We start from the raw sequence: 11478 nt of genomic DNA on the forward strand, positions 1-11478 counted from the left end.
CACTTAAAGTGGTAAAGGAGTTTTTCTATTTGGGGAGCAAAATAACTGATGATGGTCGAAGTAGAGAGGATATAAAATGTAGACTGGCAATGGCAAGGAAAGTGTTTCTCAAGAAGAGAAATTTGTTAACATCGAGTATAGATTTAAGTGTCAGGAAGTCGTTTCTGAAAGTATTTGTATTGAATGTAGCCATGTATGGAAGTGAAACATGGACGATAAATAGTTTGGACAAGAAGAGAATAGAAGCTTTTGAAATGTGGTGCTACAGAAGAATGCTGAAGATTAGATGGGTAGATCAATTAACTAATGACGAGGTTTTGAATAGAATTGGGGCGAAGAGGAGTTTGTGGCACAACTTGACAAGAAGAAGGGACCGGTTGGTAGGACATGTTCTGAGGCGTGAAGGACTCACAAATTTAGCATTGGAGGGCAGCGTGGAGGGTAAAAATCGTAGAGGGAGACCAAGAGATGAATACACTTAGCAGATTCAGAAGGATGTAGGTTGCAGTAAGTACTGGGAGATGAAGAAGCTTGCACAGGATAGAGTAGCATGGAGAGCTGCATCAAACCAGTCTCAGGACTGAAGACAACAACAAACAACAACAACTTTAGGTAGATACCATTTTAAAATTTCTGCTGTAGTATAGTCTTTTACACTCACTTCATAAGGTTTTAATATCTTCTTCAATTTCTTTGATAGCTGGTGGTAAATCTTCTTCAAGGTTTTCATAGGTGTTTTATTATACACGCGTATGAACTGATACTTGGCAATTATAAAGCTGATCAAAATATTTTGCAAGTACTTCGAAATTTCTAGTGTCATGTGAGCCAAATCGGTGAAACTCGTGCCATGTCTATTATTAAATCCTTCTCTCCTCTCCAAACATATAACATAAAATGGCCCCTTTAGAAGATTATAACAGGTCACTAACAGGAAACACATTCCTGCTAAATTTCCTTGTATATTTGCTTATTTTACCGTCATCTACCCTACAGCTATTTGACCTACAAGGGTAGCAATTATAACTAATTTGAATATATTAGCTTAACATGTATAAATTGAACTGTTTATATGTATTTATATCTTGTAGCTAATAGTTAATTATTTTGAGAAATAAAATGATATTAAAAGAAAGATTGATAACAGAATGAGTAGAACAACAGTTTACATGAATAGAACTTCAGTCTGAGTTTATCGTAGCATGGATGACTGTCATTTCAGCACTTTATTTGTAGTTATCGTGGAGAAAGAGCAACAAAACACGTTTTCGTCCACTTTATTTGCATACTACCATGCATTCGAAGAGAAATAGCGTAATTCTATTGCGATTTCCATCTCGCATGCGAAGAGAAAAAGCATTATGTTTTAGACTCGCATTCAAAAAGAAACGACAAAATTTTAGTGCAGTATTTGCAGTATGATGTAGCAAACTAGCACATAACAACCAGCCATCACTGCATGGTAGCGACAATCGTAGAGGCTGCATTGAACTTGGGCCAAGAGCTGTGGTTCTGACAACTAACTATCTCCCCATCAAGTGTTATTACTCTATGGTTACGACGCCCAGTGTGTTTGACATCATTTAAAGTTAGGGTGAGTATATTTAGAATTTCTCGCCAGTTTGAACTCAGGACAAGTAATATTATGAATTTTCCTGTAATTTTCAACTTAGGAATAGCTAACTCCTGAGTTTAAACTGTGATGTGAAACTGGTGAGAGAGGAATGGGGGGGGGGGGGATTATCTAAACCTTAACGCCAGAGAGAGATTATTTAAACAAATCGCTAGTAGACTTAAGATAAGTTACAACCAAATTTAAGGTGAAATTGTTTAATGCCTGATCTCGCAGGGGAGCTGTTTACATGTAGCACTAGTCATTAATTAGGAAAGCGGTATGCGTGACATCAGGGAATTTCAACTGAAATAACACAATGCTCTACGAGATATATGTTGTCCATTTTCAATTTCCTGCCAAATTTAAACTTAGGATGGTGCCTGTTTCATTGGTGACATCAGAGGGGGAAAATTAGGATTTCTATAAGTGACTGGCGTGCTATAAACAGCCTCTACGTGACTGAGCACTCTTCAGGAAACATCCCGTCTTTTGTCAACTGTCAAGCTTGGAGAAACAAAAATCCTTCATCTCATGTGAGTGAAGTCATGGGAAAATTTCTCACGCCACTATTCCCATGACAAAACCACAGGAAAATGACGGCTGCAATCCTTCTTTGAGTTGGTGCGGCTGACCATCTTATCAGCATTCGATACTGGTACGTAGTTATCGCGGAGAATACGCTAAAAACATGTTTCCTCTGTTTTATCTACATACCAGCACGCATTCACAAGAAAACAGTGGACTGTTATATTTTTGGTCCGCAGTTAGAAAAACGGAGACTGCTCGTAGAGACAAGTGTCATTTGACGTTCTTCGGTGCAGCACATAATGCATGCAACTTGTCAACTACCGCTACACATATCTGTTTTCTTCCAAAATTTGAATGGGTATGAGGCTCATTTCGTAGTTGGACACTTGGCTGATTTCGGCTTGAAAAGTGATTGAGTCAAGGTCCTGCTTGAGAGTACTGAAAAACTCACATCTCATTCAGCTGAATCACCAACAACATTACATTCCGCTTCCTGGATTCCCTGTGGTTCACGGACACACCACTTCAAAATTTTTCGATGGAGAGACGCAACGAAACCACACCGCCCAACACATCGGCTTGCACCAGTAATCTTACAGGCAATGGCATAATGGATGCAGAATATAGGCATGCAGTCAATTTTTGGGAATAGTTCAAAATCCTTCATTTAGGGTAGTAAGCAAGACTTACTTGGACCTGGACTTCCTATTGTTTTCAAATATTTTGGAGAAATTCCAGGGTGGGTGCATGAGCACATACATGTTGGACCCTACCCCCTATTACACTGCGCCAAAGCTTTCGTGGGACACCATGGCGAAAAAGACACATGTCAACATCGACCTATTGACCAATGTCGACATGCTGCTCTTTTTCAAACGCGGAACCTGGTGACAACTTCGGCAATGTTTACATGGACACGCCAATACAAGAATGTGCAAATGACTAAGGAACTCAACACATCCGACAATTCGAATTACATCCTGCACACGAATGGAAACAACTTATGCAGATGCATCATACAACAGTCACTGCCAGCTGGCCACGCTGGGTAGCCGAGTGGTCTACAGCGCCATCTGACGGTTCGCGGGGCTCTCCGCGTCGGAGGTTCGAGTCCAACGCCCGGACATGGATGTGAATGTTGTACTTATCGTAAGTTAGATTACGTTATATTAAGCAATGTGTAAGCTTAGGGACCGATGACCTCTGCAGTTTGGTCCCATAGTACTTACCACAAATTTCCAATTTTCATTGCCGTTTGAAAGGTTTCGATGGTTGTCTGCTGACTAAATCATTGAATTAGGTGAAATCAAGAATGTGGTAGTGGACTGTGATGTAGAATATGTTGTTGAGGTAGAATCATCATATCCCAAAAGCCCACATGATGCACACAGGGATTTTTCGCTGGGTCCAGAGCGACTAGTTACGAGCAGTAGCTCTGTGGTTCAAAAAATGGCTCTGAGCGCTATGGGACTCAACTGATGTGGTCATTAGTCCCCTAGAACTTAGAACTACTTAAACCTAACTAACCTAAGGACAACACACACATGCATGCCCGAGGCAGGATTCGAACCTGCGACCGTAGCAGTCGCACGGTTCCGGACTGCGCGCCTAGAACCGCGAGACCACCGCGGCCGGCAGTAGCTCTGTGCCCGAGATGATAACAACGCAGGGGGATGAACAGAGAAACGTCCAGCAATGCATCAATTTGTTTGTGAATCTGATTAAGTCGCCCAAAATATCTCCTTTATGCAGTCACACTGGTTGAAGGACTATATTTTAACCACTGTGAAAATCAAATAGTTTATTGTTGGAAGAGGAGTAATGGCGCAAGGGATTACATCACCAGCCCAAATTTTGGAGCTGCCTGAGATTATGACATGATTTACAAAACCTGTTCATCTTGCTATATGTGTATTTGACCTACCTACACTCCAAATGTGCCACTTTCTCTACGAAATGTGAAAACTCATTTTGCAGACCCTTAATCACGTTACGTAGGTACAGGGACGCTCATTTATTGGGTGAATGGTTGCAATCCATTATAAGTAATAAGGTGCCATGATGACAGATTCGATATGCCTGTAATCACTATTAATATTATTATATATTTCGATATAATCTTACCGTTTGCAAGCATTATGCCATTAGGATTATCAGCCTAATGAAGGACGTGACGGGCACACTGATAGTGAAAGTAATGGTTTTTGGGTCGTAAATCAATGTGTACCATACAGATAGGTCCCTCCCTAAGTCAGGCAATTGGTCTGCATCGTGGGACCTCAATGGCTCTAGGAACTGATGATTATAAGTGCCTGCTCTCTATAATTGGTTTAACTCCCCCTCAATCTTCACATATGGTGAACCATACGAGTATTTCATCACAGGACCATGTGGTGCACACACTGTATTGCAAATGAAAATCGCTCTCTCATGCCACGCCAACAAACCGTTCATTTGTGAGGATGGAATCGAGAAATTCCTGTACTCACACTGTTCACATAGGAGACAGTAAGAGTGTGGATGTAGTTTTTTGTAAAAATTATATATGTATGTGAGTGTAGAGGATATGGTGTGAACTGTTTGTCATATTGTAAATAGATGTGTGACTGAGTTGATTGCACACTATGTGAATATACGTTGAATATATGTACTATGTGCACATCTGAATTGATTGCACACTGTATGGGTGTGCATATGCCGCGCGGGCACGCTCACGCGCATGTCTGTGTGTGTGTGTGTGTGTGTGTGTGTGTGTGTGTGTGTCTGTTTTATATGGTTTCTTTACATTCTGATAGTCATCTCTGCCAGTATTACTACTATATCTCATTCTCCATGGAAATAAAGCCCTTTATTAACCAATGGTATCAAAGAAGGAATGGCAACATTACAATAGCTCCACTAAAGAATGATAAAAGTATTAAAAAAAAAAGTGTCTCCAAAAACGAGGATGCGAAAGGAGAATCTGCGTATACACGTAAGTTTCTTGTCATTATTACTCAATTGTCTCAGAACTTATTGCTACCAAATACTTATAGTAAAAGATGTTAAAAAAGTTTATTTATATACACTGTACCTCGTACATTGTAACCAAGAACATTCAACCTTTTTCCTTGTTATAACTTACAAACCATACCTTCAGACCTAAAACTCAATCTCACTGGCACGTAAATGTAAAAAGCAGTTCTACTGAATAAAAAGTACATAAATTTAAGACACATGTCGTATGTTTGTGCAGGGCAGAAGTGCTGATAACATGAGTTATAGAATACAAATGACGAAACTCACACAGTTAAGCCAAAGAGAGAAGGGGGAAGGAAGAGGAAGAGTGAGGGAAGGAGGAAAACTGTGAAACCCTTAACCTGGATTGGAGGATAAATTTGGCAACCCTACGGGCAGTACTCATTCCTACAGCCAATAAAAACTCTCATTTCTGGATTTTCAGTCACTTTTCAGCAAATTGCCTTAGTAGGAGTAAGGGGAAGAGGAGAGGTGACTTTGACCCTTGACCATTGAAGAGATAAGGCAGTAATTCAGACTGCACTGCAACTGATACTGTCCAGGTATTAAGAACCACGAATAACATAGTGAATACATTATCATAGCCAAAATAGATACATAGTCAAAATTTGGAACAGTAATACAAGTTTATATACGTACTATCTCTGTAAATGCTGAAGAGTTCGAAAAAATTTACTAGTTGTGGGGTACTGAATTTCAATAGTAGGAAAGGAAGAGAAGGAAAACTATAAGGAGAGCCTAGACTGGGAGAAATGAATGAAAGGGCAACCCGCCTAGCAGAATTTTGCATACATCATAGCGAAGAAAGAAGGTTGTAGAGGTGGAAGAGACCTGGAGGAAACGGAAGGCTTTGGGCAGATTACGTACCGCAAAGTAGTGCGACGCTGATATTAAACTGCAAAGTATTTCAACGGGCAGCTGTGGACTCCAATTTATTGGTTACTAACTGCAGGTTAAAACCGAAGAAAACATACAGACGAAGGAAATTAAAGGTAACTTACAAAAGGCGAACATAACCACGAATTCCTAAGAGAGCGTTAGGAAACGATTGACTGAAGCAGGCGAAAGGAGTACTACAACAGCTGAATGGGTAGCTTCGAGAAATGAAACAATGAAAGCATCAGTGTATCAAATGGGCAAAAAGACAAGACTCGGTAGAAATAGTGACTTTAACTAGCGATAGAAGACGTGCGTGCTGACGACGTTATTACGAAACGATTCCAAACAGGACCAACGTGCTCTTATTCTTTTCTGGACTCCGGAAGGACAAATATCGGTAGACGGCTGTCGGAGAACGAGAATGTTTATGGGGCAGCTTGAATGTCGAAAACCACTTCTGAGCAAAGATGGGCCAGCGGATGTTGCTGCTTTATGATGACGCACATCTCGTTATAGCAAATGTCGTAATGCGTAAATTGCTACAATTTCATCTGGAGACACTCGAACATCCATCCTATAGTTCTGATCCCTCCCCATACGATTATCACAGTTTTGGTCCCTTGAAAAAGGCCTTGAAGGATCTAAGATTTCTATCAGACGAGGATGTGCAGCACACAGCTACGAACTATTTCATGTAGAAGGAAACGACGTTATATCAAACGTTTATCTCCAACCTGTTGTGTTGGTGGAATAATTGCCTCAATGCTCATGGTGATTTTGCCTGATTGGAAAATCGATTCTCGACTGTACGGCCTTCGAAAGGAAACTTTCTGAATGCCCCTTGTAGTGGATACTTTCTGCACAGAAAATTTATTCAAAGATTATGGCGCTTAACTGGAATTTCGTAGGAAACAAAGGCATGGATCCATGTCTGGCAATGTTAATTTGGATTTCCCTAATCAAATTAAGGCTAATATGAGAGTTGTGTCTTTGTAAATGTTTTAGTGAATTTCCTGCCCATGGTTCAGCAGTCCACACTTTCACTCCCATCTCTGATGACATTGTGCTCAACAGTAAGTTGCTTTCTGCCAGCCGGCGGAAGTGGCCGAGCGGTTCTAGGCGCTACAGGCTGGATTCGCGCGACTGCTACGGTCGCAGGTTCGAACCCTGCCTCGGTCACGGATGTGTGTGATGTCCTTAAGTTAGTTAGGTTTAAGTAGTTCTAAGTACTAGGGGACTGATGACCTCAGAAGTTAAGTCCCATAGTGCTCAGAGCTATTTGAACCATTTTGCTTCCTGCATTACTTCCATAAGGACTACCACACTATTACGTTGATTGTTTACGAGACCCGATGCAAGAGTTTCGTAAGCACCTTAGTTGTAGATATACATCTGTTTCCAAGTATCCAAATACCTTGTCAACATTTGCCTGACCTGCAGATGAGTCATAAACTCAAGTGCATTTTTACGGAGGGTGAAGTGCACTACTCTACAGTCACCGTCATTGTGTGTTAGCTTCCGCTCGTGACAAGAGCTCACTGTATTTCACGATAACGCTCTTCGGATAATACTTCATCATGTTTGGTCGATAGAAGCCAGCAGATGAAAAATTTTGTTCTAATACAATCTCTTTGACTTTAGAAATTGTAAAGGAACCGGAGACGCAGTTCTCATGTTGCGGTTGCTAATGGAAGCAAAACCAAAAATAATAGTTGAGACAAGTTCATAGGGACTTTTAGACCTGGCAAGAGCGTTCGTTGGTGTCAAATGGTATAAGTTGTTGGAACTTCTGAGAAAAATAGAGGTAATCTTTAGGGAAATATTGGTAACACACAATATCTACAAGAGCCAAGAGAGAGCAATACCAGGAATACCGAGAACAAAGTGCTTATATAAAAAGTGTGTAAGACGGGGATGTAGTTTTTCGCTCCTGCTGTCCAATGTATTCATCGAAGAAGAAATAACGGGAAAAAAGGAAGGTTCAAGTGTAGAATTAAAATACAAGGTGAAAGAATATTAGTGATAAAATTTGCTGATGACATTGTTATCCTTAGCGAAAGTGAGGAAGAATTACTGGATTTGATGAAGAGGAATGAACAATTCGATGAGTACAGAATATACATTGAGAGTAAACTGAAGAAAGACGAAGGTAAAGAGAGGTAACAGAAATGAGAACAGCAATGAGCTTAAAATCTTAACATCAGGATTGGTGATCACGAAGTAGACGAATTTAAGGAATTATGCTACCCGGGCTGCAAATAATCCATGATAGATTGAGCAATGAGGACATCAAAAGCATACCAGCACTGGCAAAAAGGGCATTCGTGGGCAGGAGAAGTCTTCTAATATGAAACGTAAACCATAATTTGGCGAAATAATTTCTCAAAATGTAAATTTGGGGCACAGCGTCGTGTGGTAGTGAAACATGGTCAGTGGGAAAACCGGAACAGAAGAGAATCGAAGCATTTCAAATGTAGTGCCAGAGAAGAACGTTGAAAATTAGATGGACTGATAAGGTAAGGAATGAGGATGTTCTGCACAGAATCCCACAGGAAAGGAGTATTTGGAGAACACTGGCAAGAAGAAGGAACAGGCGGTAGGACATCTTTTAACGTATCTCGGAATATCCTCCATGTTACTACACTGAACTATCGATGGTAAAAACTGTAGAGGAAAACAGAGATTCGAATACGTTCGGCAAATAACTGAAGACGTAGGTTGCAAGTGAACCTTTGAGATGAAGAGGTTGGCACAATAGAGCAATTGAAGGCGAGCTGCATAAAACCAGGCAGAAGACTGAAGAGTCACAAATTTTTAGAAAATAAAAATAAAAATAGACTATACTGTTTCGCAGGGCATCAAGCATAGTCGTGTATTGTTTAGACCAACTTCACTGTGCTTATCCAGTTCTGTGCGAAACATATTACTCAAATTATTGAACGTACCTGAGGATTTTCTGGTGACTCTCAATGCATTGACTCAAGTTTTCATACATTTTATCACTGCAACTATTCTCCGTCTGATCTGCCACGCAACTGATTCCTTTTTCTAGCTTTACTTCAGGGTCCTCAGGTTTGAGACTGGCAATGCGGATTGTGAGAATCTGCAGCTGCGCAGCTGTGAGGATCATGATGCTAACGAACAGTAAGTCCACACTGTTGCTGATCTGCGTGGTCCACGCCCCTATCACGCACTGTACGACGTACAATAGCTCGTAGAAGTTTGTGTTGTTGTCCCAGCCGTGCTGTGCGAATGGCAGGCGCCGTTCGTCTGCACGCGCAATTAGAGGCATCGGGAACCACACAGGGTACTGCGAGAACATTAGGAGCAGCAGTCCCACGGTGAGACGGGAGGCACGCCTTTGCGAGCCCTGCCTAATGTCAGCCAAGGCAGGGTCTGCCGAACAGAATTCACTTTGCAGAGACATCAGCACCTCCACGCTTCGAGCCAGCGCGTAGTACTGTCTGCGATTGCACATGAAGAAGGCCATCTTGACAGTGCCGCAGCCGATGCTGAAGGTGCTGATGAATACCATCGTCGACTCATCCATGTCTCGCCAACAGAAGTAGAGGGCCAGTGTACTCTCTATAGCGTTCCAGACGCCAAGCACGATCCCCAAAGCTCCGTACACTTCAAATATCCAGGAACCAGGTAGTGGCCACACACCACACAACCAAAGATGGCGGATGTTGAGCTTGAGGACTGATTGCCCACTATCCGCCCAGGACAGAGGCATTTCCATGTTTTCTGGTATTTCTCTCGCCATCTACTTTGTCTAGTCCTGCTGATTACTATCGTTTCTATACTAGGACGATTAAATTAGGCGAACGTCTGAGAGCTACTCAGAGCCGCTCACCCTCTTTACAGCCACTGACACTGCAGTGACATTGCATATACATAAATGTCACCGCATCAAGTAACCGCCTTGTTAATGAATTCTAAGTTATAGAACAGTGCTGAACATGGTAGTTCATTATGTAGTGTTTGATACATTTAGTCAAGACTGACTTACATAATGTAATCAATGTAGCACGACATTGGATGAAAATGAAAGTAGTCTCATCGTCTGACTCTACATAACAGAAACTGATCGATCATCACAATTAGAAGTAACGAGTCTCTCTCCGTCTCCCTCTTTGTCTGTCGCCGGACATACTGTCCGAGTACGAAAGGGACATAGGTGCACTTATATGAAATATGTACCGGAAATTCAGTTTTCAAATATTCGTTTTATACATTTTTGAAACAGTGTAAGGAGCTTAAACATTGGACGATTGAACAGAGGAAAAACGTTTTGTGGAGTGACGAATCACGGTACGTAATGTAACGATCAGATGGTAGGGTGTGGGTATGTCGAATGCCAGGTGAACGGCATCTGCCAGCTTGTGTAGTGCCAACAGTAAAATTCGGAGGCGGTAGCGTTTTTCACGGAAGGAGCTTGCACTCCTTTTTGTTTTGCGTGGCTCTTTCACAGCACAGGCCTACATTGATGTCTCAGGCAACTTCTTGCTTCCCACTGTTGAAGAGCAATTCGGGGATTCATCTTTCAACACGATCGGTCGCCTGTTTATAACACATGGTCTGTGGCGGAGTGCTTACACGGCAATAACATCTCTGTAATGGACTGGTCTGCACACAGTCCTGACCTAAATTCTATATAATATCTTTGGGATGTTTTCGAGCGCGTGACCTCACCGACAGGCATCGATACATCTCCTCAGTGCAGCACTGCGAGAAGAATGGGCTGTCATTCCCCAAGAAACCTTTCAGCGAACGTGTGCCTGTGAGAGTGGAAGCTGTCATCAAGGCTACGGGGTGGCCAACACCAAATTGAATTCCAGCATTACCGATGGAGGGCGCCACGAACTTGTAAGTCATTTTCAGTCAGATGTCCGGACACTTTTTATCACATAGTGTACGTACATGAGGGGGAGACTGATCGCAGTTGTCAATTGTTATTTAACAATTAAACTGAGGCTTATTTATCTTTTGGACTTGCAGCTCTTCTATTTTTTTCGTGTTTACAGTTACAATTATTGGGTGTAGGTTCCGCCTTTTATGCAAAACCACTTTTTCTTCTCTTGATACCCAAACATGTTTCGGCACCTCTGTGCCATCATCAGTGGATTTTATTTGCTCGAAACTGTAAAAAGTGAACGTGTTTTAGGTTGCAGCTGATCTAACAAAGTGAGACCTAAAGGCAGTTTTTGTTTGTCTTTTATTCTTTCCGTGATTTTACAGTAGCCTATCTGGTTTTGCAGGACCATCTGTATGGTCTCCTGCACTGATAGCTTGTCATCTGTAAATAAATGATGTAAATGTGAAGTCTTTCAGTGAGCTAACACATCCTTTGATTTTTTAACTCAAAAAATTCACTTTTACGTCATTTGGATTGCAAATGACAAGTTATCAGTGCAGGTCACCATACTGATGGTCCT

General features: G+C 41.6%; 1 protein-coding gene across 1 annotated transcript in view; it reads right to left on the reverse strand.

Annotated features, from left to right (window-relative positions):
- LOC126284965 (odorant receptor Or2-like) overlaps positions 1 to 9915 on the reverse strand; it is a 71942-nt gene extending 62027 nt beyond the window's left edge. Inside the window, exon 1 of the mRNA XM_049984237.1 lies at positions 8986 to 9915. Coding sequence (XP_049840194.1) covers positions 8986 to 9806 — 821 coding nt within the window. The 5' untranslated portion in view covers positions 9807 to 9915. The remainder of the gene's footprint in view (positions 1 to 8985) is intronic.
- Between the last annotated feature and the right edge of the window lie 1563 nt (positions 9916 to 11478).

This window comes from Schistocerca gregaria, chromosome 8 (genome assembly GCF_023897955.1).
Source record: "Schistocerca gregaria isolate iqSchGreg1 chromosome 8, iqSchGreg1.2, whole genome shotgun sequence".
Taxonomy (NCBI): Eukaryota; Metazoa; Arthropoda; class Insecta; order Orthoptera; family Acrididae; genus Schistocerca; species Schistocerca gregaria.